The sequence below is a fragment of the Microtus oregoni genome, unplaced genomic scaffold (genome assembly GCF_018167655.1).
Source record: "Microtus oregoni isolate MIOR12 unplaced genomic scaffold, Mior012 000005F_ref0000423, whole genome shotgun sequence".
Classification (NCBI taxonomy): Eukaryota; Metazoa; Chordata; class Mammalia; order Rodentia; family Cricetidae; genus Microtus; species Microtus oregoni.
In genome coordinates, this window is record NW_024543064.1 from 8,951,154 (window position 1) to 8,978,147 (window position 26,994).

The 26,994-nt window shown below is 52.2% G+C and overlaps 1 protein-coding gene across 2 annotated transcripts in view; it reads left to right on the top strand.

Annotated features, from left to right (window-relative positions):
- The first annotated feature begins 263 nt into the window (after window positions 1-263).
- Window positions 264-26,994, top strand: part of LOC121448888 (tumor necrosis factor receptor superfamily member 1B-like) — a 33,192-nt gene continuing 6,461 nt past the window's right edge. For both annotated transcript variants that reach the window (XM_041653149.1, XM_041653150.1), the window contains exons 1-8: window positions 264-409; window positions 17,671-17,773; window positions 20,198-20,326; window positions 21,277-21,429; window positions 22,168-22,261; window positions 22,561-22,802; window positions 23,484-23,561; window positions 24,066-24,100. In XM_041653149.1, the coding sequence (XP_041509083.1) occupies window positions 332-409; window positions 17,671-17,773; window positions 20,198-20,326; window positions 21,277-21,429; window positions 22,168-22,261; window positions 22,561-22,802; window positions 23,484-23,561; window positions 24,066-24,100 (912 nt within the window). In that variant the 5' untranslated portion in view covers window positions 264-331. The remainder of the gene's footprint in view (window positions 410-17,670; window positions 17,774-20,197; window positions 20,327-21,276; window positions 21,430-22,167; window positions 22,262-22,560; window positions 22,803-23,483; window positions 23,562-24,065; window positions 24,101-26,994) is intronic.

Below are 26,994 nucleotides of genomic sequence, written 5' to 3' on the forward strand. Positions count from 1 at the left end.
AGCCAGTCTTGCTCTTCACTGGAAAGGCGACTCGAAGGGAAAGGGTCGATGGAGAGAGACTGAGTCACTCGGGGCTGGAAGAGATGCTGGAGGAAAAGAGCCCCTGAACCCCTAGGGGAGTCCAGGTGGAGGTGCCCAGGGCCAGCAGAGGACTATGCGAGGGGGCGTGTCTTCAGACCCGTGGCCCCGCCCCTTCCCGCCTCGCCTCCACTTCCCTACCCCCTTGGTCTGCCCTAGCTCCCGGCCTGGGGCTTTCGCTTTCAGTCACCAGCTAGAGCGCAGAGGAGCCAGTAGAGCTCCAACCTCAAGGGCGGGAGCCACTGCAGCCCCTATGGCGTCCTCCACCCTCTGGGTCGCTCTGGTCATCGAACTGCAGCTGTGGGCCGTCGGGCACACTGTGCCCGCCCAGGTGGGTGACTCTCAGGGTCACGGGGCAGGGGGAAAAGCAGCGCATTACGCAGTGCCCATTGTGGCAACACCACAATTCCGGGACAGCTCGCGCTGTCCCATCCCCAGCCGACACGCGCCACGCGCCCCTGGGGAGCAACCAGGGACCAGAAGCCCGGCACATTGGGAGCCTGGGGTGGAATTCGGGTTCCGGCAGCCTTAGGTTCCAGAAATGCACTGTGGTTCTCTCCACGACGCGGCCAGTTCTTGGGTAACACCCAGCCAGGCTCGGGAGTACCGTTCATTTCTGTGACGCTGCGAAGTCCCTTCTGTCCTGCACGCTTGTGGCGGGAAGGACCCTCCCGGGGTCACTGCCCCACTGTCCGAGCGCGTTGCCTATTCTGAAGACTTCCTTCTCTGGGCCATGGTTAATCTCTTTCTTAGAATTACTGGGGCTGCTAGTTGTCGACCGGGCCAGGAGTCTAAGTAGGCGCCTAATAGACAGTTGGGCAGTGAGTCACTTCTCTGCCACTTAAGAGAACCCTTCCAAGGATCCGCCTGTTTGTTCAGGGGCCATTTCAGAATGTTCTGTGTGTGCTGGGGACAGTGGAGGCGAGGGCAGCTACCCAAGGAGCCCCAGGAAAATGGAGAGAGGAAAGACCCTAGTAGCCAGTATTCTCATTACTTACACAGGAACGAGGTCAAGTCTACAGAGTGGTCTCTTAAATTTTTCCCCCTTCCTGTCTCCGTGGTGGGTAAGACAGGGTAAAGGAAACACAGATTTGGGGTATGGGAAGCGAGACCCGGAGAAATGGAGGAAGCTCGCAGCACAGGATATGTCTTTGCTTCGCTCCCCAGCTGGGCTGTTGGGCAAGCTTTCTGCCTACGGAGCCCACCCTGATGGATAGAGGGTATTTACCTGTCTGCAGGAGAGGAAAGTGGGAGGTGGCTTCTGCGGTGTCATGAAGTGATTCAATGGCTCAAGACCGTTGGCTGTTCTCGGGGCTGAAAGGAATGGACCCATCCGCAAAGGATGCTGGTCCTCGGAGGTATCAGGGATGGACTCCAGATCAGGATGGTCCCAGTTCTGAGAGCTGGGTTTGAATGTGCATGGCTGTGGTCACCGGCCCGACTGGGGATTGTGCTCAAGGAAGAATAGATCTTTGGGTACTGAGCTTGGGCCTGTCCCTGGGACCAGGGAAGGGCAGCGCAAGGCCCTGTGGGACTCAGGTGGAGTGCTGGAGTGACTGGAGGGACTTCCTTCACACTCCTCTACATGACCAGTCCCAGGTCAACTTAGATTCCTATCTTCTGCGACTATTGCCATGGACTCTTAGCTGGTTCGCCTGTTCCCACTCCCACAAACCCTTCTCTGACAGAGAGACCTTGCTCACGCCCAGATGTTTCTCTCTGCCTGTCCGGGAAACCTCTGTGGCTCCCAGTAGTGGGGGCTGGACCTTACCTTCCATGTCTCCCAGGCCAGAGGGAGGTTTCTGTGCTGGCTGCTCACATGCTATGATTGCCCTGTGAAGCTGATGTCTAGGTGACTGCCAGTGTGCATGTATGTGCCCTGTACACGTTTTGTCCCCTCTACAGCCTTGCCTCTTCCGAGCCTTTTGTAAATACCAATTCTCCAGAAATGTCTGTCCGTGTCCCCCAACTTAGACATGACCTGCTCATTGGAACACGGATTCCATGCTACCCTTTATTCTCTGTATGTCTTACCTGCCTTAAAGATGGGAGGGACCTGGTGCTAAGAACCGTGTACTCCTCCTTCTCATGATTAATTCCACAGTAGCTCTTGGTTTGGGACACTGAAGAGCCAGACACTGTTGGGTGCTTTGTCACTGATTGGCACTGAAACTTCCCTTCCAGCTGTTACTACAAGGTGGGTTCCACCGTTCCACTGAAAGGTGTGACAAGCTGTGGCATTTCCCAGGACTGCAGAACGGGCAGGTGATGAAGTGGGATTTGAAGGCAAGTTGGCCTCACTCCCAGCGTTATTGCCCCTACTTCCCACTCATAACCCTGTTGTGGGACTCAGAGACGTTGTGTGTAGCTTGACTGTAGTCCTGAGTACATTGGAGCAGGTCCTAGGGCCAGCAGATTTACTTTATCCTTGGGGCTCTTGTCCTCTTTGATGGGGACCCCCCAATTTACCTATTCATTAGTTGGCAAATAAATGCATGTGAAGACAGGATAGGTGGGCACTGATTCTGGGCAGAGATAGGGCATCCCTACCCCTGGGAGTCTCGGGGCTGAGGGCCACTGCTGGTTGGGCCACGGTCTGCAGCATCTCATGCTGGCACTGGAGTGGAGTTTGGTACCCGCAGCACTGCTGAGTTTGAGGGCTCTTTCCTCCCTTTCTCATGTCATTGTCTTTTGTTCACTGGCTGGCATCCTTCTGGGGCATCTGTATTGTGACTGAGGATGTAGCCTGGTGATTGGAACCTTCAGATGGCAGTGGGCTGGTGGCCAGGCCCCCTAATACAGTGCCATCCATCCATCAATTCTCCCAGTGTTCATGGATACCTGCTTCACACACTACCTACTTCCTAGCTCTGGGAAGCCACCTCCAGAACCCTAAGAGCCACACTGCCAGAAGGTTACATACCTTAGAGATGCAGGTTTTGCTCAGAATGGCGCTTGTGACCTTGGTCAAGTCTTTTGTTTACCTCCCTGTTCATGGAGAGAGAATTTGCTTGGCCTTTCTTCTTTCTTCCTTCTTTCCTTCTGTTGAATTATCTCGGGTTGAGAAATAACCAGGCTAGCTAAAAGATAGAGCAATTATATTTTTCTTTATTATAAGGGGCAAACTCACAAAACAGGAACGAGAAGTCCAAGCTCAGCTGTGTAGAGTGGGAACCACAGAGAGAGACCGCACCTGAGCCTCACTGGCGTTTTTCTCTGGGTACCCAGAAAGCCACGCCCTAATTTGGTCCCACCTCTTAAAGTAATTGGCTGACAAAGATTCTCCATCATCCATCCATCCTTCCTTCCTAGTTCCTTAGTTGGTGAGGATGACCTTGAACTCCTGATCCTTCTTTCCACAGCTCCAGGGCTGGGATTGCAGCTGTGTGCCATCAACACCTGACTTATATAGGTGTGTCCTAGGCAGGCACTCTACCAGCTGAGCTATATGCCAGGTACTTGCCTGGCAGTTTTGGGTTGAAGAATGGCCTGGACTATTGTCCTGGTGCCTGGCCCATTGGCTCCCTGAAGCATTTTTCCATCCCCAGGGCTGGGTGACACTTTGACACTTTATGGTCCTTGCTACCCAATACTAGAGGAGTAGCCAGGATGGCTTTGTCAGGGAAGGGGAGGTTTGTCACCAGGGCTGGTTTATGTGTTACATGTTACATTTCTTGTTGTTCTTGTTGGCAACTTAATCCCGGAACTCAAGGCAGAATCATCAGTTCAAGGCCATCCTTGTATACATATGGAGTCTGAGACAACCCAGGACTTCATGAAACTGTCAAAAAAAAGAAAAAGAAATGAAAAGCTACCAAAACATTAGACTAAATGTCAAAGATATTTGTCTGACCTTTGTAGTGACTCGTGACCCCATTTTACAGCTAAATGTGACAGGTTTGGTGGGTTGACTCAGGTTCTGGTGACCTTCCTCTTTCAAAGTGTCTCAGAGCTCACAGCCTTACTCGGCTGTCCAGTGGGTGTGTGGTCTGAGCCCCCGCCCCCTAGTACAGTGGAAACACTCCCCTGCCGGCGGCCTGGACTACGGTGTTTCCCAGGCTTTAAAGCCACTGGTGGCTGTTTGAACCACAGGTAGCCTGTCCTGACTTGTTTATAGGCAGTGCTCATAGCTAGGCGGGGAGCCACAGTGTGCTTAGACTCCCTCTCTGGGAGCCATAGGACCCCAAAGCTTAGGTGTCAGATATTCAGTTGCCCCAAGTTCCTGCCTCAATGGCTTTGCTGCCTAGCACTCCAAGACCAACTTCCTTCCTGTCACTTTTTCCTGCTCTACTTCCTGCCCCATGCCCCCTAGTTGGGCCCCTCAGTTCACTTGCCTGCCAGCCTGGGGTCTAGGACCCCATGTAGCAGCTATGTGGTCAGGAAGTCTCTGCCCCACCCCTTCAGCGGCAGGTGCTAAATGTCATTTGTGGGTGATGAGGAGTATGTTTGATGAAGGAGTCCATAAGGCCCTAGTGCAGTGGTTCTCAACCTATGGGTCACGATCCCGTTGTGGGAGTTGCCTGAGACCATCCTGCATATCACATATTTACATTATGATTCATAGCAGGAGGAAAAATCATGGTTATGAAGTAGCAATGAAATAGTTTATGGTTGTGGGTGACCACAACACGAGGGACTGTATCAAAGGGTCGTAGCATGAGGAAGGTTGAGAACTACTGCATATAATACATGTCAGTAGATCCCAGGCTTTCTCTAAGCTCTCTTCCACCTGCTTGTGTGTGTGTATGTGTGTGCGCGCGCGCATATTCCTGAGATTCTGTTTACTTATGACCCAAGATGGGGAAGCCCTCTTCTGAATGGATGCTGCCCGGTCCCCAATGCCCAAGTCACTTCTAAGACAGCACAGCCTTGAGGAAGGAGCATGGCCTGGGTGTTAGCAGAGCCATCTACTGGCTTGCTGTGTGTCTTTGTGCAGAATATTTAACCTCTCTGAGCCTAGACCTTCCAGCAGCACCAGTCTCCACGTCTCCTAAGACTGGGGTGGGGGATGGTAGCTATGTGACTCAGCAGAGAAACGGGATGATATCTGTTCCTCTCATTTTTTCCTCATTTCTTGCATGTACATATGTAGATTGTTGTGTCTGCACGTGTGAAGGTGCATGTCTGTGTGTACGGGTGTCCAAATTGTCTTCCTCCATCCATCTCGACTTTATTTAATTGAGATGGGGTCTCTTGCTGAACCTAGAGCTCACTGATGGAGTTAGTCTAGCTATCTGATTTGTTCTGGGGTCTCTGTTGCTACCTCCCCTGTGCTGGGTTTATAGTTAGCTGCCACATTCATGTGGGCCCTGAGAAGCCCACCTCTGGTCTTTAGCCTTATATGTAGGCAAGTGTTTATCTGCTGAGCCATCTTTCCGGCCCTTCTGGCTCCACTTTAGTCTCTTTTGTTTGGCCTGGGATTATTTCCTTGTCTTAGGCCCCATTGACATCAAGACTTCATGACTGCCGTCAGTCAGCTTGCAGAAAGCTGGGATGCAGATGTCCCAGACAGGCCTGGGAGTTGGGAACTTAATGCCTTTTCTGCGTCAGCGGGAAGGCGTGTCCCCAGGCGCTGAGGAAGTCAGAGTTTCCTAGCAGTGAGCAGCACAACTGTCTGGGAGCCTGCAGGTTCAAGGAAGCCCTAGTGAGGAGGATGTTTCCTCGAAGAAGCTCTTCCTCACCCGTGAAGGGCACACTCTGATGCCGATTCTGGCCTGACAGTGTGTCTCCCTGTCCTGGGATGCAGGGTAGGGGCTTTAGGTTTGGGGCCCACCCCTCCTGTGGGACAGGGGCTCTGCAGCTCCAGGACCCACCCCTCTGGGACCCACATCTTGTTTCTACCTGGATACCCTGTGATGTCATAACTGGCAGTGACACCAGTGTGGTTTGGGCTGCTTGGCTGTGAGCCAGGGAAGAGGAAGTCTTCTTAGGTCACCAGCGGAAGGTTGAGGGGGAGAGAGTTCCTTGTACCCCGAGTGTGAGCCGTGCTAGGGCTCTGATGAAAAGGTACCCAGCATGCTCCACCTGGGACTCTGCCTGACTCTTGCCAGCTTGGGTAAGATGAGGCAGACTGCCCGACCTCTCTAAGGTCTTCCCCGCACACCCTGTTTCCTTCTTGCTTTTTGAAACAGAATCTCACTTTGTAGCTTCAGCTGGCCTGGAACTTGTTTTGAAGACCAACCAGGCTGGCCTCAAACTCATAGAGTTCCACAGGTCTCTGCTTTCCAAGTGCAGGAATTAAAGGTTAGCGTTCCCATACCAGGTTTCGTTTCTTCCTTGTAGGGGTTAGGTCTGTGGATGCTGTACTGTTCCTCATTTAAGAAGGGCCTCCTCCCAGCCCGTTCGTTCAGTGTGGGAGGCTGCAAGAGGGCACGCAGCCCCAGTGAGTACACTCTACTGTTGAAACAGCGTCCAATGACCTGCTCGTGGGTGCTGGGTCCTTGAGAGGCCTAGGGAACCAATGCTGTGTTCTCTTTGGGATCCGTGGCCCTGGGTTAACCCAGCCCCTCTGTCAAGACATGGGGAAACCCCCACTACTGGGTATGCTGTTTGTCAGGGTAGTCAGGGTGGGTTTCATCTGACCTTAGCCTTAGGACCATAATGACCTGGTGGGGTTCAGGGAGCTGAGTTGGTGATGTTGAGAACTGAGTAGGAAGTGACACGGAGGTAGGTTTTACAGGCCATCCACAAAGACATTTTCTGTCCTCTCAGGACAGGGCAGAGTTGTGGATCCTGAGTTTGGAGTCTGGGGCCCAGGCCTGGTGTGGCTTCCACTGTGGGCAGGAGTTGGGTCTCTAGTTCTCTTCTCTGTTCAGAATCTTCATTGCCCCAGTCCTGACTAGGTCAGCAAGGACCTCTCAAATCCAGCATTGGAATCCAGGCCCGCAGCTGTTAGGAGGGGGCGGGGAGGGTGGAGCTCAGTAGTTTGAGCAGAGGGTGGAGTATAGCTCTGGACTGGACAGTGAATTAATGGAAGGGCTCAGTTAGCAGAACCCCTGCCAGTGCCCTAGCTAGCCCCAGAGCGTGGCCTCCCCAGCTGACCTATAGCCCTGGCTTCTGCCTACAACTCAGAGCCAAGGTTCCTAATGAGGCTGTCTCCAGCTGTTCCCTCCCAGACTCCCTAGGCCTCTGGCCATGAGCCTGGGTCCTGCTCCTTCTTGGTCTCTCCTGCAGGAGTCCAGTCATCTCCACTCTTTGCCCATCAGGCCCCTGTGCGCTTGCCTCCCCATGGCTTCGTCATGTGGTCACACTCCCACCTTCTCTTGTTACCCTCTTGATTCTCCCCACATTCTGTCCTTGTGCTAGGACTCTGGGAGAGCTTTCCCAGCCTTGAGTCCCAGAATGTAGCAGACTGGAGATGAGTGGACACCAGGTGGAGGCTGGAGCGACCGGGGACGTGTGGGGCAGGAAGTTTGCTAGAGTCAACAGCGACACTTGAGGCTGTGCCACTTGAGGCTGTGCGTCTATGGGCAGTTTGTGAAAGAATGCCAGTTACATTGAACAATTGCTGGGCCGGGCGTGGTGGGTTGCATATGTAATCCCTTGGGAGGTGGAAGCAGGAAGATGGAGAGTTCCAGACCAGTATTGTCTTAAGAAAAAAAAAAAAGCCAGGCAGTGGTGGTGCATACTTTTAATCCCAGCACCGTGCAGGAGGCAGAGGCAGGCAGATCTCTGTGAGTTTGAGGCCAGCCTGGTCTACAGAGCGAGTTCCAGGACAGGCACCAAAGCTGCAGAGAAACCCTGTCTTGAAAACCCACACCCAACCCCCCAAAAAAGAACTATAACTTTGCAAAAGTTATATTGTATATTATTTAATGTCTTTATATCAGACCCAGGAAATATGTTGTCAGGTTCATTCTACAGAGGGAAAGACCTTTGTTTGTTTGGAAATACAACAAACAGGTTGGGTCTGGGGCTGGGGAGATGGCTCAGCAGTTGAGGGCACTGGCTGCTTTTCCAAGGACCAGGATTTGATTCCCAGCAACCACATAGTGGCTCACAACCATCTGTAATTCTAGCTGCAGGAGAACTGATTTCCTGGGGCATCAGACACACACATACATGCAGGAAAAACTCTCATACACATAAAATTAAAAACAACATGTGGGATGTTGGTGGCTCATGCCTTTGATCCCAGCACTTGGGAGGCAGAGGCAGGAGAATCTCTGAGTGTTTGAGGCCAGCCTGGTCTAAAGAGCAAGTTCCAGGATAGCCAACGCTGTTATGCAGAGTAACCCTATCTTGAAAAACCAAAACAAAAAAACTAAAAAAGCAGGCTGGGAAGGTGATTTGGTCTTCCTCTACTTGCTGCTCTTGTAGAGGACATGGGTTCTACTTCCGGCACCCAGATGGCAGTCAGCTGTCTCTAACTCCAGTTCCAGGGGATCCGAGGCTCGCTCTGACCTCTGCAGGCACCAGGCACACACATGGTACATAGACAAGCATGTAGGCAAAGCAAAGCCTACATAAAATAAAAATAAACTCATCCTTTAAAGATGTAACAAATATACAAAGATACAAACAACTGTGCAAGAAAGAAGTCATGCTTAATGTGTACAATAAATTAATAATTAATAATTAAAGAATAAACCCCACAGAAAAATAGTTCCTTCAAGACACCTGCTAATTAGGGACGCAGTCTGAGCTCAAAGCCAAGCTTCCTTACCCCAGTGCCTGCTGCCAACTACCACACGCTCCCCGCATCAGGAGACAGGCAGTGGGAGCCACCGACAGTTTGGAGGGAGGCGTGGCCTGAGGCAGGGAGTAGATGAGCTGGCATTCCGGCCACAGTGTGAAGGACAGATAGGGTGGAAAGGCTGGAGGCTGGGAGGCTGCAGTGGTGACTCAGGTGAGGTGGAGAGAACTGCAGAGCAGGGAGGGCGAGGGGGAGCTGAGAGAGAGGAGGCTGGGGATCAGGGCATCCCCCCCACCTGTATTATCTCCGTCTTGCATAGATTACTGCCCAGCCTGAGCCAGATGACCGTTTTGGTCATTGTCATTGGCTGGCCTTGAAATCACTGTGTGTGGGAGGATGAACTTCTGTCTGATCCTCCTGATTCCCGGCCCCAGTTGCAGGATTACAGATGTGCATTCATGGCTCTTTAGAGCAGTGTTGAGCATGGAACAGGCCTCATGTATGCTAGGCAAACTCTCCTGACTGAGCTGCACCCAGCCTTTTCTGGGTCTTTCACTGTCAGCCACAGGAATGACCATGCCCACAGCCACCCAGGCTGCCTACTCTGACTGGGGTGGATTTAAAGCTGGTGTCTGCGGTGCCTGCTGAAAGCCAGGCGCGGGTCTGATGCCTTGAATGTGGATGCATGGAGCCCTTCCATCCTCAGCCAGCGGGTAAGAGGGCTAGGCCTGCTCATGGGCCGGCCTACTGCTCTCCCCAGCCAGAGCCGGGCTTCCATCCTTCGGGATGCAGGGTCACGCTTTGGCTACCACCCAGATGTGATGGCGGTTGATTGGCCCACTCCATAGGCCGTGATCTGAATGCCACCCTTCAGTCTCTGGGGACGCCATCTTGTCCATTTCTTGTCCAGTTCTCATGTGAGCCAAACTCAGCTCAATGAATGGGAAATGAAGTCTTCTGTTTTTGTTGATTAGAGCTGCTTCTATTAGATACCTGCCCCAGCCGTGTGCGGCACCCGTCTCTTCACATGCACTGGCTCAGTGAATCACAACACTTGGTACAGCGGTCACGGCACTGTTCTCATTTTGTAGATGCCAAAACCAAGGTGGGAGGAGAAGAGAAAGGGAGTTTAGCCAGGCTCTGACTCAAGGAGAGATCACAGTAGGGTGTCAGGGCCAACACAGGGGAAAGAAAGAATTCACCTAAATCTGGTCTAACCTGGGAAACATAGAAATAGCCCTGGGTTGTCACAGGAGCCCCCTGGAGGGATCTGTGGCTCCTGTCTAGGGTTCAGAGGTTTCCATGAGAGTGAGATGACGGTGGGGGGTGACTCTGAAGAAGCTAAGGGGTCTACTCTGCAGAATGTGTGCTCAGAGGTAGCAGCAGGGGTCAGGGTGCGGAAGAGGAGTGTGGGAGCCGATGCTCTGTTTCTGTATCAGGTGGCAGGTGAGCCGAGGGCAGCAACAGATACCGGAGTGTTTTTGTTCCAGCCTGAGGGCAGCAGCATTGCTGAATACTTTTAAGGAGGGCCAGTCTTGGAAGTAGGAAGGTGGCGTAGGTCTGCCGGCAAAGGGATGTTTGCTGGGGACCAACAGTGAGGAGACTGGCGAGCTGCGGGAGGTTGAGAAAGCTGTGCCCAAGGGCCTCAAGGAGGAGATAATGGAGAGGGTGGGGCATTCTCCATCACCCAACCCACTATTACCCGGGGCAGAGACCTTGGCATGCAGCACCCTAAGAACCGGATCCCAGCGTGGGTTTCCTGTCTGCTGCAGCTCACTTCTGAAGCTTATCACAGAGGAGGGATGTGTCACCCCTGGGCCACCCACCTGTGATGTGGTTGGTCCTTTCTGACGCCAATGCTCTTTGTTTCCATGATGGTTGACAGGCCTGGCTGCCTAGGCTTTGCGTCGCTGTGACAGCCTGGCTTGATGTGACTGTACCCTCACAGTCCGCAGGGCTCCTGTAAACCTCCGAGGTCTTGCCCCCCAACACTTACCATGCAAATGATGTGGTCTCTTTAGTGCTTGAAGACAGCTTCCAGCTGTGTGTGTGTGCTGGGGGGTCCCAGGGCAGATGTCTCTGCTTGTCCCCAACAGCTGTCTCATTTACCCTGGAATGTGGTGGCCCTTTTGTCTGGAAGCATCGTTGAACTGTTCTCTATCCTGTGAAGCAAGACAAGACCATGGGGTGTGGGCTGGAGAGATGGCTCAGCAGTTAAGAGCACTGACTCTTCTTCCAGAGGTCTCAGGTTCAATTCCCAGCAACCACATGGTGGCTCACAACTATCTATAAGAGATCTGCTGCCCTCTTCTGGGTGCAGGTACACATGCAGGCAGAATACTGTATACATAATAAATAAATAAATCTTTAAAAAAAAACCACCTATGAGTGAGTGAGTACATGTGATAATTTAAAAAAAAAAAAAGACCATGGGGTGTGACGTACTTGCTGCACAAGCAGGAGGTCTTGAGTTTGATCTCTAGAACCCATGAAGAAATACCAGGGGTAGCAAATGCTTGGAACCCCAGTGCTGGAGAAGTGGAGATGCGCAGATCTCGGGTTCACTGAGTGGCCAGCCTAGCCAGATCTGTGTGCCTCAGACCAAAGGGAGACCTTATCTTGAGATGACGATGGAGTGTGCGCTGAGAAGAGACCACCTGGGTTGCCCTCTGGCACACACGCTCACACACATGTACCCCTGTGTATGCACTCCCATATGCACACATAGGACAGCTACATGTACACCCCCACACACATGTGCACCTGCACACACATGGAGAGGTGCAGATTCATGTTCACCCTCCCTGTCTACCCATCCATGCATGTGCACCTGCACATACACAAACAGACATGCACGCTCAGACACACAGACACACACAGACCACAATGATATAAAGTTGTCACAGCCACGGAGGTGGATGTAGCTATAATGAGTGCCCAGTCTCCTGCTCCCTCCATTTCTGCACTGTGAAACGGCTTTGGCTTAGTTTCGATTGCTGTGAAGAGACCATGACTAACACAATTTATAAACGAAGGCATTTAATTGGGGGCTGGCTTACAGTTTCAGAGGGTGAGTCCACGACCATCACAGAGGGGAGTGTGACAGGCAGGCAGGCAGGCAGGCAGGCAGGCACCAGAGCAGTAGTTGAGAGCTTCTATCTGATTCACAAGCAGGGTAGGGAGAGGAAAGAGAGAGAGAGAGAGAGAGAGAGAGAGAGAGAGAGAACTTCCTGCCTGACATGGACTTTTGAAGCCCCCTCCCATGTCACACTTCCTTCAACAAGGCCACACCTCCAAATCCTCCCCAAAACAGTTCTACCAACTAGGAACAAAACCTCAAACATATGAACATAGGGAGCAGTTCTCATTCAAGCCGTCAAAGGCTTGCACTGATCTCAACGTTTGGTTCAGAGAGAAAAATGGAGAAGTTCATGTGAGCGTGCCCAGAATGGCACCTCCCACAGTAGGTCCTTTTTTGGGGGGGGATCTAAGCCTTCCCAGCCCTTCCAGCTCATACAAAGGGTGTGTTGGTGGACACATACTCTTTACCACAAGCTGGTAGCTTCATGTCACCTTCTCCATCTTGTTTCCTTCCTGCCTCAGTGGTAGATTCATGCCCAGGGTCTTGCCATCTATCATCCATTTATCTCTCCATCTGCCCATCTCTGTATCTATCCATCTGTTCACCCACCTATCTATCTGTTCTTCCATTCATCGCGTTATCACCCATCTGTCCATCCTTCCATCCATCCATCTTCCATCTATCCCTCATCCACCCATCCATCTACCCATCCATCCATCCATCCACCTACCCATCATCCATCCATCCATCATCCATCCATCATCTATCCATCATCCATCCATCCATCATCCATCCATCTTTCCATCATCCATCCATCCTCCATCTGTCCTTCCTTCCTTCCTTCCTTCCATCTCCATTTCTTTCTCCCTCTATTTTTTTTTTTTTTTTGGTTTTTTCAAGACAAGGTTTCTCTGTGGTTTTGGAGCCTGTCCTGGAACTAGCTCTGTAGACCAGGCTGGTCTCGAACTCACAGAGATCCGCCTGCCTCTGCCTCCCGAGTGCTGGGATTACAGGCGTGCGCCACCACCGCCCGGCTCCCTCTATTTTTAATTCATCCATTTTTCCATTTCTGTCTCCACCTCCACCCATTTATCCTCTTTTAAGTCTCTGTCTACCAGGCTCAGTAGACCTGTTCATATTTGTTAGTGGGTGCTTAATTCTTACCCTAGTTCTGACCTGGGGGGGGTGCTTCCTCTTCCTCCTTTTTCTCCTCCTCCTTCTTTTTGGCAGAGTCTCTCTATGGAGCCCTGACTGTCCTGGAACTTTCTATGTAGACCAGGCTAGCCTTGAACGGAGATCTTCCTGCCTCTGCCTCTTGAGTTCTGGGATTAAAGATACAGGCCACCTCTCCACCCCCTGTTTGAGGTTTTGTCTTTTGAACAAGTGGCTCAAGTAAACATGCTGACAGCATGAGAGCAGTTAAGTTCACTTCCTCATTCCTGGGTGTCAGATACCCCACAGACTGCGGGTGGGGGTAGATCTGCATTTCTCCAATTCAAAGCAGAAGATTGGAGTCCTACCCAGCCCCATGAATCTCAGGACTTGTCTGCCCACCTCCCCCACCCCATCCCAGTTTGCATGGTCACTGTAGCAGCCCTGAGGCCCAGCTCCCAGGGCTATGTTTTGGAGCTCTGGGGAGCTCCCCATGCAGGCGTGACCTTTCGTTCTGTGTTGTGTAGGGGCTTTCTGTTCCTCATTGTTTAGCCCTGACGAGGTTGTGGTTTGGTTTTTTTGTTTTTTTGTTTTGTTTTGTTTTTCTCAGTCCAAAAGAATAAACAGGCCTCAAGGTTGTTGTTGAGGGAGGGCTGAGTCCCATGCCAGCTGCTGGGGCTGGGGTCGCACATGGCTGAGGAGAAAGCACCAGAGATCTTATTCATAGTGAAGCTGGGGACTAGGAGGGCCCTGGAAGGCAGGAGCTGAAGGCCATGGGCGGGTCAGTAACACGGTCCAATTTGGCTGAGGCAAGGCCCTTTCCCATCAGGCCCTCTAGGTCTGGCAGGAAGTTGTCCCCTAGCCAATCAACTTTTCTCTGGGCCACTAGAAACTGCTCAGGCTCCAGATGAATTAGGGGCTCCCCTGGTTACCACCACTCAGGACACTTGAGGGGATAAACTCCAGGACTGGCAGGGATAGGATCCAGGCCACCGACAGCCCGTTTGTGGGGAGGGAGGCTGCTGTTTGAGGAAGTGGAGAGGGTGGGGTGAAGGGAGAAGGTACTTAGCGACAGTTCCTCCAGGAAGGCTAGCCTGGGAGTTTTGTAGGGGGACACTCAGGCCTTCTATGTCAGCATTCTGTGGAATGGTAGGTATAAGAAGAGTTATGGCACTGTAATTTCTGGGGTTCAGGGTTCCCCGAGTTTCACTCTGTATGCCTTCCTCATTCCCTTCTCCTAGTTTATCTTGCTTTGTCCATGGATAGAATGACCAGACTGGATGGAGTCCAGCAGAGGACTCTCGATGCCTGGGGAGAGTTCTTTCTTATCTTTCCTTTTCTCTTTTTGAGCCGTTTGACTCCCTAGCCCAGAGACTACCCCATAGGCGTAGAGGGGTTAACCAGCACCACTTTGCTTTGGACACAGGCAGTGAGGCCCCGGGCAGTGTGGAACGCCCTTGTAGTGGTACTCAGCCCCAGTGGATCCTTTTGTTGTGAAATGGAAAGGGGAAGTGCCAGGATAGTGTGCGTGCACACGTGTGCATGTACTTGGTTGTGTGCGCCCCTGTCCAGAAGGAGTTGCAGTGACTTTTTCAGACTGGGTATCCGGCATGGCTGATTCTGAGACTTTTTCCACCCAGCTGCCTCCATGACCTCCCTGGAGAGGATGGCTCTGTTGGGGGACAAAGACAGGCCAGAACGGCAGGTACATTTCCATTCAGGCTTCTTGGCCCTGGTGCCCAGGGTGAGGATCTCTCCTTCAGAAAATGATATTGGAATTGCTCTCCTGCTCAGGGTAACATCTTCTGATCTCTCTTTTCTGTCTGGCTCTGGGTAGCATAGCTCACGCTGCAGCCCCAGAGCCCCCGCCCCATCTAGGGATACTGGGTGAGCATGGAAGCAAGGTAGGGGCCTGCATTGGGTTGTTCATCCAGGGCAGGTTTTGGGCGGTGGCCTGCAAAGGGACACACTCTGATGTGTGGACTTTGGCCAGAGGTCTCATGAGACATGGAGAGCCCAGGGGCAGGACCAGAAGAGCCGAAGACTGTCCACATCAGGGAACCCCAGTCCCTTGAGTCATAGCCCCTGGTGGCTTCTAGCTTGGTGATGAACAGGGAAGAACACTGAGGGGACAACACACGTGTCACTTGCTGCTGAGACCATGCCACTGGCCACAGGGCAGCTTGGTGATGTTCCCCAGACAGTGCTGGGGATGGGGATGGGGAGGGAAGGCAGAGGGCAGAGCCACAGCCCACTGATCCTGGGCGTTTGACCAGTCTATCCAGACCCAGTGAGCCCAGTGTTATAGCCTTCTCTGACTTGTTTACTGCCATTGCTGGGCTAGTTGGTGGACATTTTGTGGATCTACCTTGCTCCCATGGAGTTCAGTCAGGAACTGAAGTTCAGAGAGGTGGAGACACTTGCCTGTGATCTACAGCTTATTTTAATTAATTTGTATGTGTGCTTGAGTGTATATATGTGCACGTGTGGTGCAAGTACCTGTGGAGGCAGAAGAATTCATCAGAACCCCTGTAGCTGGAGTTACAGATAGCTGCGAGCCGCTTGGCATTGGGTATGTGCCTGGGTCCTCTACAGAAGCAGCAAGTACTGTTAACCACTGAGCCGTCTATGCAGCTCCAAGTCCATTTTCATAAGAGCAATTTCTAATGGAGGCGATATTTAAACAATTGCATTGTTCAGTTGTGAAGTTACATTTCCCAAATACACTATGAGTGAAAAATGAAATAGAATGCAATGCATGCAGATAAAAACAATTCAGTGGTTGGGGGAAAAGGAAAAGAAAAAAAAAAAAAGAAAAGAAAGTGAAACCTTGCCCCTCTAACTCCACCTTTATTTGAGGAGGCAGGGGGACTTGCCACGGTTACTGGTCCAATGAATGTTTATTAAGCTCCTATTGACCGGGTGATGGGAGCCTGTTGGTACAATAAAAAGTATAAACCAGCCCTCAACTTTGACCTAGAACCATTCCCTAATCATTTTCAGGTGACGTCAGCAGGAGCTTCAGGGATGATGGGTGTGTGTGTGCACACCCTCTTCGCACTTGGAGATCCACTCCTGTGTTTCCTCATGAGGTCACATGCTTGCAGAAGTGGCTAGCTCATGCTTGTCCCTGAAGGCTCAGATTGCCATCCCGTCTTTTGGAAGGAAGACTGGAGCTCAGGCAGGCGTCCAGGGTACTGGGACAGGCACAGTGGCCACAGCTGCTGCTGCTGCTGCTGCTGCGTGCTTGCTTCCCAGCCCCCTTGGGGATGTGCGAGAGGGCCTTGTGTTTCTCACTACTGGTTCTGTGCCACATGGGTGCTGTTTTCCTTCCCTCTCCTCCCCACCTGTCCGCCTTTCATAGTTTTTTATTTAATAAAAAAATAGCAAAAAATATAAATGTCCCTGAGTGTGTGTGTGTGTGTGTGCACCTCACGCATACAGGAGCCTGCAGGACTCAGAGGTAGAGTCGGATCCCCTGGAACTGGAGCTGTAGGCAGTTGTGAGCAGCCACATGGGTGCTGGCAACAGAATCCAGGTCCTCTCCAACAGTTGCAAGTGCTCTTAACCATGGAGCCATCTCTTGAGCTCCTCCTCCCCATCATTCCTGACTTTGCTGGTTTCTCAGTGGAGGTACTTGGCACAGCCATTGAAAACAGGGCAAGAGAGGCAGACAGGAGCCAGGCTCAAACCTCTGTCACTGGCTCTGGGACCGTAGGCAGGTTTGATAAGCCCTCTTTATAATCCCATTTCCTTTCCGTACGGCGGTCATAGTCCGTGTTGGCTGGCTGTTGGAGAATTGCAACGATACACTTACCTCGGGCTCAGTTCTTCAGGAAACAGCCTGAGGTGTGGCTTCTTGTGACGGGAGAAGGTTCTCAGGCAAGAGGGTGGGGCGGCAGGATGTGGCCACAGGGCCACACGGTTGCCAGCCAAGAGGTATGGGCGTTGGTCCTGGTTTGAGGACAAGGTATAAGCTTGTCAGTCAATGCTGAGGCCATTGGCCTGGCAGGGGGCGTCTGAGGAGGGCCAGGACCTCTCACTGGTCCAGACCGTCCCAGCCCACAGGACTGCGGCACCTGTGTGAGGAAGCACACAGGTTGCTTTCCATCTTGTATTGACTTCCTGAGGCAGCTCTGCCATGGCCTGTGTCAGAAGCTTGGATCTAGCGGTGACAAGGCCCCTGGCTCTTCCCTCTGCGTCATAGGTGCCAGCATGTGAGCATGTGTAGGTACCCCTGCGTGCATATGCACGGATGTGAGTAAAAGGCAACGCGGTGCCGTGTCAGAGCAATGACATGAATGTCGGAAGGGGCACGTCTATGTAGAGGAGGGAGAGCCTACAATGTAGTCAGGGGGTGTGTCTGGGAAGAGCTAGACCTCAACCAGAAGGACCGAGGGACAGACAGACAGGCATCCTAGAAGGAGAACAGCTTTGAGTGGAGAACCTCGTCACTGTGACCAAAGCCACTGTCTTCAGATACTGCACCGTCTCTCCGAACCCTACTGGGACCGGCCCGGCAAGAGGGAAGGCCCAGCCCCTCCACCTGCAGACGGCAGGGTGTCCTGCTGAAGAGGGAGGCCAGTAAGGGAAGAGGCCAGGGCTCTACTCTCGCAAGCCTTCCTCCTCCCCCAAAGCAAGAACCCATCTGTGAGGCCTGGTGACCGGTGTCCTGGAGCCCAGAGTCACTGTGCTGACGACCACCTCTCTTGCTCTCTTCCAGATCACCTTGACACCCTACGCATCAGAATCTGCGGACCTGTGCCAGAAGCCAAAGGAATACTACAACAAGAATGCCCAGTTGTGCTGTGCTGCGTGTCCGCCTGGTGAGAGGCAGATAGAGGCCGGGTGTTTGGACGGTGGTGCCATGGATGGAGTGCTTGTCCAGGCATGGGGAAGAGGGCCTTCAGTTCTCACTGGGCTGCTTCTAGGGGCATACGTTAATCATTTCGCCCTGGGCTTTTACGTATGATGTCCCTTCTGCTCAGCACGCTTCTCCATGTCTCCTCTTGGATAATACATACCTACATTTTAGATCCTGTCTCCTTGCCCCTTACTGCCATCGTGGCCTGGTACTTCTCCTAGCCCCACTGTGTGCTCCTCTGGGGTACAGACTGTAGCTTGGTCCCTGTGGAAGTCCCAGCACATGACTGCCCCATAGAGGTGTCTGTACATAATTATCAAGTGAATGAATGTGTGCCCATTTTATAGATGGCGTATCTGAGTCCTAGCCCCAGTGAGTAGCTGGCCCTCAGTGCTGAGTAGCCAATCAAGTCTATGCCCTCACTTGAATAGTATTCGTAATGTACCTGCTGTGTGTTCAATCTGCTGGGATTATAGCAGGATGCCGGGCGGATATTCCTGCTCCTCATCCTCGTGGAGTCTACTTTATTTCTTTTTTTAAAAGTAAGATTTATTTATTTCCATTTTACACGTATGGGTGTTTTGCCTGCATGTATGTCTGTGCACCACATTCATACAGTGCCCTTGGAGGTCAAAAGAGAGCGACAGATCCTCGGAACTGGCAGCACGATGGTTCTTAGTCACCAGGGCGGTGCTGAGGCTCTAGCCAGTCCTCCGGAAGAGCATCCAGGGGTCTTCGCTGCCGAGCCATCTCTCCAGCCCGTGTTGCTCTCTAATGGAGGACAGACACATTGCCTAAGAGAGACTGCGGTGCTGTCTGCCAGGGGGTGCTCTGATGGAGAGAAGGCTCCACAAGGCTGATAGAGACAGGCAAGGATATGTGCTCCAGGTGAAGCTGAGTGGTCCAGGTAGGTCTCTCTGAGCCCTGCAAGAGGGATGAGAGCCAACCACACAGTCATGCAGAGACAGTGGCCAGGAAGTGAGTGGAAAGCCCCAAAGTAAGAGCCTGTTTAGTGAGCTCAGGGAACCTCGAAGTTGGGATATGTGGTCCAGAGTAAGAGAGTGTGATGGGAGACGGGGATGACGAAGGAGGGCGACTGAGGCGGCTCAGTGTGTAAAGGCACTTACTATGCAAGCCTCATGACCTGAGTTTGATGCCCTGAACCAATGTGGAAGTAGAAAACAGGTCTCTCTCTCTCTCTCTCTCTCTCTCTCTCTCTCTCTCTCTTTCTCTCTCTCCACACACACACACACACTAACAACAACAATAATATACATTTGATTAAGCAAAATGAGCAGAGTCACCATGACGGATTCAGATTTTATTTACCGAAGGCTTTGTGCCATTTGCTTGAAACCCAGTGGGTAGGAACACAGGAGCATGTGTGCATGTCACCCTCCACAGTCACTTTGAGAGACCCCAGGGGACAGCGGCTTTTCTATTGACCAACAGAGTGTCTTTAAGAAGTTACAAGCAGGGCTGGAGAGATGGCTTAAGAGAGTGGTTAAGAGCACTGATTGGGGGCTGGAGAGATGGCTCAGTGGTTAAGAGCACTGCCTGCTCTTCCAAAGGTCCTGAGTTCAATTCCCAGCAACCACATGGTGGCTCACAGCCATCTGTAATGGGGTCTGGTGCCCTCTTCTGGCCTGCAGGCATACAGACAGAACATTGTATTCAAAATAAATAAATAAATAAATAAATAAATAAATAAATATTAAAACAGGAGGAAAAAAAAAAGAGCACTGATTGGTCTTCCAGAGGTCCTGAGTTCAATTCCCAGCAACCACATGGTGGCTCATAGCCATCTATAATGAGATCTGGTACCCTCTTCTGGCCTGCAGGCACACATGGAAGGAATGTTGTATATGTAATAAATAAATAAATCTTGTCCGTACTCTAGTTATGGGGAAAAGAAAGAAGTTACACGCTTAGAATAGCAGTGAAGTCGGCAGAAAAGGAACAGGGGAGAGGAGCTGGCTTCAGAAGAAAAAACAAACACATTAAAGGTTTGCCTTGGCGTTCTCCTGTCCCCCAGACCTTCAGGGATCCTGTGCCCTTGGCTCTGACAGGCTACCGGGTACTACATCTACATTGTTGTTGCCACCTCTTCCCTACAGTCCGTACAGCAGGGTAGAGAGTTTTAAGCAGCTACCAAGAAGACAGGCGTTGGCAAAGCAATTCCTCCTAGAGTGTTATTGACTGGCAGTAGCTTTTCCTAGTGGTGGTGTTTCAGCCACCCAGAGAGAGCAGAGAGGAAGGTGAGTTCAGAGGTGGAGATGGTGAGGGCCCAACAGACAGATGAGTTATGAGTCCCTGGAGGCACTGATGCTTTAACAAAGGAACTTCCTGGCGAGGGTTCTGAACCCTGGAATCCTTGTCTTCTCAGGCCAGCATGTGAAATACTTATGCACCAAAACCGCAGACACCGTGTGTGCCGATTGTGAGACGGGCACGTACACCGAACTCTGGAACGGTCTTCCCAAGTGCCTGAGCTGTGGTTCTCGCTGTGACCGTGGTGAGTGACCTGAGCGGGTGGTCCCAGCATCTTCCCTGGTCACTAGCCCTCCAGCCTAGGAAGGTGGATGGAGTTACCTGGTGGATGGGCCAGTTGTTTTCATCTTCCGGGACCTGAGTGACTGGGGACAGCTCTTTACCACATGTATGTATTCATGGGGTTGGAACCTGGGGCTTCATGCAGGTAATACAATCACTTTTTAACTGAGCTACGCCAATCCCCAGACCTTTTTTCTTTAATTTAAAAAGATTTATTTATTTTTACTGCATGTGTATGGGTATTTTTGCTGGCATGTAGTGCCCATGAAGGCCAAAACAGGGCATCAGATCTTCTGGAATGAGTTAGAGACCTTTGTTAGACACCACGTGGGTGCCGGGAACTGAACCCAAGAACAGCCAGTGTTCTTAGTCAATGAGCCATCTTTCCAGCCCCTAACTTTCATTTTCTTTGCAGTTTTGGGAATTGAGCATAGGGCCTGTGGTGTTCCATCACTGGCTACATCCTCCCAGAGCCCTTTACTTTTGAGACAGGATCTTGCTCAGTGGCTCAGGCTGGCTTTGAACTTGTAAACTGCCTGCCTCAGCTTCCTGGGCTTACAGGCCTGAGTCCCCAGACACAGCTTTCAATTTAGATTTTTTGTTTGTTTTTGTTTTTTTCAAGGCAGAGTTTCTCTATGTAGCCTTGGTTATTCTGGTATTTTCCTTCTAGAACCCACCAAATCTTCCTTTGATCTCTGCGGTGGGGGGAGCGGAGGGGCCATCTCTATGTCAGGTTGAGGGTATAGAACCGAGGAGAGCAGGGGCGTGTGTTCATACTGGTGGAGCTGGGAGTCCAGACAATGGCCCCAGGGACATTGTAGGCCGATGCTGAGGGACCTACCAGCTCTGTCAGGGAAGGCAGAGCAGGTGAGTGGAGGGAGAAATGACCTTGGCTGTCCTTCCCTCCTCCAGACCAGGTGGTGACCCGCAACTGCACGAAACAGCAGAACCTAGTGTGCACCTGCAAAACCGACATGTATTGCGCCTTGCCAGGGAAAGCTGACAGCTGTCGGCAGTGCATGAGGCTGAGCAAGTGTGGTCCCGGCTTCGGCGTGGCCAGTGCGAGTAAGGACCCCCTTCTTTTTTCATATGAACATTCCTGAGATGTCACAGGCATCAACCCCTCAGCCTCACCTAAGAACCGGCCCAGTGGCTGCCAGGTCATCTGTTAGGTGCTGGTTAAGCACCCTGGTTAGGCACCTGCTGACATTAGGGTCTAACCAGCACCCTGGTTAAGCACCTGCTGACATTAGGGTCTAACCAGCACCCTGGTTAGGCACCTGCTGACATTAGGGTCTAACCAGCACCCCAGTTAAGCACCTGCTGACATTAGGGTCTAACCAGCACCCTGGTTAAGCACCTGCTGACGTTAGGGTCTAACCAGCACGCTGGTTAAGCACCTGCTAACATTAGGGTCTAACTAGCACCCTGGTTAAGCACCTGCTGACATTAGGGTCTAACCTGCACAGCTGGTTAAGTACTTGCTGACATTAGGGTCTAACCAGCACCCTGGTTAAGCACCTGCTGACATTAGGGTCTAACCTGTTTGCCTGGTTAAGCACCTTCTGACATTAGGGTCTGACAGATCCAGGCATGAGTCACACTAAGCCCTAAGTTGGTAGGAAATCAGACAGGGTAGGAAGGTAACCCTGTAACAGGTCTGTGTACATGGATGGGCATGTGTGTACATGGATGTATATATGTGTGTGTGCAGACACAGCTGTGGCCCCAGTGCTAGGACACTCCCCACCTGGTTGCATGAAGTATTCATGTTGGTGACAAGGTCTGGATTTTCTCTCCAAGGAGCTGCAAATGAAAACGTGGTGTGCAGGGCCTGTGCCCCGGGGACATTCTCTGACACCACTTCATCCACAGACGTGTGCAAGCCTCACCGCAGGTGAGTGTTCAAAGAGCAGGGAGGGTGACCCCTGGGTGGCTGGGGCCCCGGATAGAGGACAGCTGGTCACCCGTTGTCTCCGGGACTAGATTCTGGGTCAAACAATGGATGATTTGAGCAGGAGCCTGACGTGGAGGAGGCAAGGCGGGATAGGGTGACTGGGTGGAAGTGTGTGGGCGTGGGAGGGGGTACTGCTAAGAAGGCATGACGCATACTCAGTACTTGATTGTTGACATCCTTGTCCTCCAACCTGGCTCACTGTCCTCTGTGAGTTCCTGACCAAATACTTACTTCCTCAGATGTAACATCCTTGCCATTCCTGGAAATGCAAGTGCAGATGCAGTCTGTGCACCTGAGTCCCCAGCTCTGAGCACCGTCCCACGGGCAATCAGTATATCTCAGCCAGCGCCGACAAGATCCCAACCCCAGGAGCCAGAGTCAGAGCACAGCCAAACTCCACCCACTGTCTCTCTCTTTGAGACAAAAGAGACCCCCCTTAAAAGTGAATCTGGTACCGCGGGTGGCATCTCTCTTCCAATTGGTAAGTCCCTGTCTCCAGAGTGACCCATCCAGGCTTGCAAGTCTGAGCTACTGGGGAGGCTGAGATAGGAGAACTGCAAGGCCAACCTGGGCTACAGAAGGAGTTCAGGGCCAACCTGGATGACTTAGTCAGACCCTGTCTCAAAATAAACATACTTTTAATAAAGAGCCAAGGATGCGGCCCATTGGAGAGTGCTTGACTAGCTTGGGGTTAAGTCCCCAGCAAAAAATAAAATAAAGTATAAAAGAGGCACTTTCTCTCCTGCCTTCTCTCCTCCTTTCTTGCTTCTCGAAGGTTCCCTGTGGGTGAACCTGGGAGCCTGGGCTCTGTCCTTCAGAGCAGATCCAGGTGTGGAGGAGTTGGGCCTCCAAAAACCTGCTGTTATCATAGGGAATCCCTGGGTGGGATGAATGTGAACCTAAGTTCTGGTTGCTGGTTCTGATGAACCCATTTGGCTTACAAGACTATGGACTGGCAGTGTTTCTGGCTGCCCTCCTGGGGTTAGCATGGCACCAAGCCGGAGGGAAGCCCCCGACTATGGCCCTCTGGCTGCATGTGCTTCACGGATGTTTATCTTCGGTTTGCCCCTGAATTTGAAGACCTCAGGCTGGACTTGTGGATCTCAGCCTCAGCCCCAGTCACCTAGAACCCTTGTTTCTGAGTACCCTGCCTTCTTCCTAGGTCTGATCGTTGGGGTGACAGCTCTGGGCCTGCTGGTGTTAGGGCTGGTGAACTGCTTCATCCTGGTGCAGAAGAAAAGTAAGGCTCTGCTTCCTTCCTGCTTCCAGACTCCCTGCTCCCCTCACTGCTTTCCTGGGTGCCCAGACGGGGGAGGGGCTGCTACAGAGCTCTATACTATCATAGACTCAAATGGATCAGGAGACTGCAGTTCCCTAGGAGCGTAGAGTCAGGGGAAGAAGGTACATCCTCTAACCTGGCCACTAGAAGGTAATGTCGATATCTCAGGGAATTGAAGTTCAGGATTTCTTTACAGGAAACCTGGGGTCTCTAGGATTCTGTGATCTGCCTGGATCTCTGTGGGTGGAGTGTGGTTGAAGCAAGGCTGGGCCCGAGGACAGGAGGGGCATTTGCGGGGGCGGGTTGCTAAGGGCAGGATGAGCTCCTCTGTGGGCGTTACCTGGCAGGCAGCTACTCCCTGGGCTGTGCCGGCACCACCAGCTCCACCCCAGCCACGCTGTGTCTGTTAGGATTGACGTCCTGAAGAAGCCCTACTCCTGACTTGTCCCCCTCTCTTCTTTGTAGAGAAACCCTCCTGCCTGCAAAGAGAAGCCAAGGTGGTGAGTATCCCTCTGTGGTTGTTGTCGTCATCATCCGCCTCCTCCTCCTCCAGTTCCTTTTCTAGGGTGCTGGGCAATGATACAAGCAGCATTGGATGGATGGGTATGGTGGTGCATGCCTGTAATCCCGATAGCTGGCACAGGTAGAGGCTGGAAGATCAGGAGTTTTAAATGCTCCATCAGAGCCAGCCAATGTCTAGCTACATTTCCACTGAGAAGAAACAGGCCAGGTCTTCCCTGGCTAGTCATAGCCAGGCTCTTTCCCTGAACTGTGCCCAGCTCCTCACTGGTCCCCATGAGTAGGGCACCCCCACTCCTCATTCTATAGCAGAGGAAACGTGACATAAGAGATACTGTCACTCTTGAAGGGCTAAGAGTTAGGTCTATGGTATGTCCTGGGGCTCAAACCCTTGAGCAGGTGGGTTTGGCAGACACCTCCAAAGCGGTCTCACACAGGCCTATCCCAGCAGGGCCTGTTCTCCAAGGTTGGTCACCAGGAGTTGGAGAGTCTAGATGCCATCCTTTGTCCAGCCCTGTGCCCTCCCAGCCTCCTGCCTCAGAGCCTTCTTGGGAGCCCAGTGGCAGTGTTATCTGTGCTAGCGTGAGACCATCAGGCAGGAGCAGCAGTGAGTGACTCAGCCCCTCCTCCGAGGGCTGGAAAAGGAGGGTTCTTTAGAACAGCAGAGTGTGACTTCATCCCCGCTGCCCCGAGTTGTGCCCATGGCCTCCTGTTTAGCATTGTCCGTACTGGGCTCATGCCAGCAGTGTGCTGAAGTCTTACAGACTCTCCCAGCCTGTGTGAGTACTGGCCCCAACTCTACAGTCTCGGGACAGATGGCCCCGACACTCTTAAGTAACTGTCCTGAGGTGGCACAGCTAAGGGGCGTGGCTTGGAACACCAACCTAGGAATGGATCTCAATTACTTAGCATGCAGTTACGGGGCCTCTCTCAGGCATGCCCACGTGGCCTTACACGTAGAGACACCCTTAGCTCCGAAGCCTACAGGAACCAGCCATGCCTCTGCCAGTCCCAGCTCTGCATAACAGGCTCAGGCCCAGAAATGTAGGCAGTGTCAGGTAAACTGAGGTCCTTGCTGCTCACTCAGTGGGTTCCCAGCCTGAGTCACAGGACTGTGATGGTGTCTGTGCTTGCAGCTTGTGGCTCTGAGCAGGGAGGTGACTGTGACCTTTGGGTTTTTTTTTTCTCTGCTTGACTCTAGCCACAGGCAGAGATGGGGAGGGCCAGCTAGAAAAGTTCCTTCTTAAGAGCTGGTGACTGACATTTATGAATGCCTCTGCAGGGCTACAGGGTAAGGCTGGGCCCAGGGTCAGACTGTGAATCCAAAAGGCCTTCCATCCCTTCCAGACCGGGGTACCTGGCTGGCAGGACTCGAGGGGAGGCAGGAGGATGCAGCATGTATTATTCCCACGTGCTGGCCTGGGTTCTCTTGCTGTGCCCATCAGTCAATGCCATTCCGAGAAGGATTCACCGTCTATGGACTTTTTTGGCCTCGTGGAGACAGCTTGTACGGTATCCTTCCAGTCCCGAGTCAGAAGCTGTGGACTGGGCAGGAATCAAGGCTACAGGACACACATGGGCATCTAGGAAGCCATAGCAGAAGTGGACAGGGCCCCCAGACCATGTCAGTCAGTGACTCTCTAGAGAGCACCAGCCTCAGGAAGGATAGCCAAACTATTGCTTTTGTACAGACTACACCTGGCACTGTGCCTCCCTCTGAAGGAAGGTCGGGGGGAGGTCCCAGCCCTGGCCTGGCTGCTTTTCCAGCTGGTGTGGACAGACAGTGCCCTTGGAATGGTATTTCCAGGACCTCCACACAGGTTGCTGTGAAAAGGGATTTTGTCTTAAGCCTCTAGAGCTGAAACCCAGTTACCCAGAAAAGGCACGGTGAGTTTTAGCTGACTGCACTGTATCCTAATCATGACCTTGGGCAAGAAATCCAGTTTCCGCATCTGCAGAGCCAGGGTGGCGCTAGTCTAGACTGAGCTTCTGAAGGAACCGAGGTAGCTGTGACCCAGGTACTCGGCACTCGGTACTCAGGTCACGTACAGTCTTGCCGTTATCATTCTGTAAGAAGCCACAGGGAAGCCACAGAACATCCTCTGGGTGAACCGTGGGAAGGGGGAGCTGAGACAGGCCAGTGAGGAGCCCTGTGAGTGGCCTGGGGGAAAGGGCTCCCTGATCTGTGCTGATTCATCGGACGGAAGGAACAGAGGGTAAAGGTGTTACGCTTTGAGGGCCAAGCCCGACCCCTGGGACAGCTACTTAGTCCCGCCTGTTCTAATGAAACAGTGACGGTGGCTCGGTTGCACCAAACTTGTTTATTTATGAGCACTAAAACTCATACTTTAGGTTTGGGGGATTTTGTTATTTTAGACAGGGACTCATGTAGCCCCTATTGGCCTTGAACACTAACTGAGGATGGCTTTGACTTTCTGATGCCCCTGCCTCAGTCTCCCCACTCCATCAGTGCAGGGATTACAGACATACCCCACCCCACACTGCATGTGTGGTGCTGGCGACTGAATAGGAGCCCTGTGCATAGTCTCTAGTCCCTTCTGTTCCTGCAGAGAACATGGGGTCAGTTCCCAACACCCACATCGGTGGCTCACAACCACCTGGAGCTCCAGCTCCAGGGGATCCAATGCCCCTTTCTGTCCGCCAAAGACTTATGCACGCCTGTGTGCCTACTCACACTCAGAAATGTATACAACTGAAACTTTTTTAAAAAGAGAAATATTGCTATCCTTTTTTTCTTTTTTAATTGAAACTATTTAAAAATATGTAAAAGCATGAAGGTCATTCCTGGCTGGCAGGCTTTGCCACCCAGTGAGTGGTACTTCTGCCAAATTCTTTCTTCTTTATTTCTTGGTTT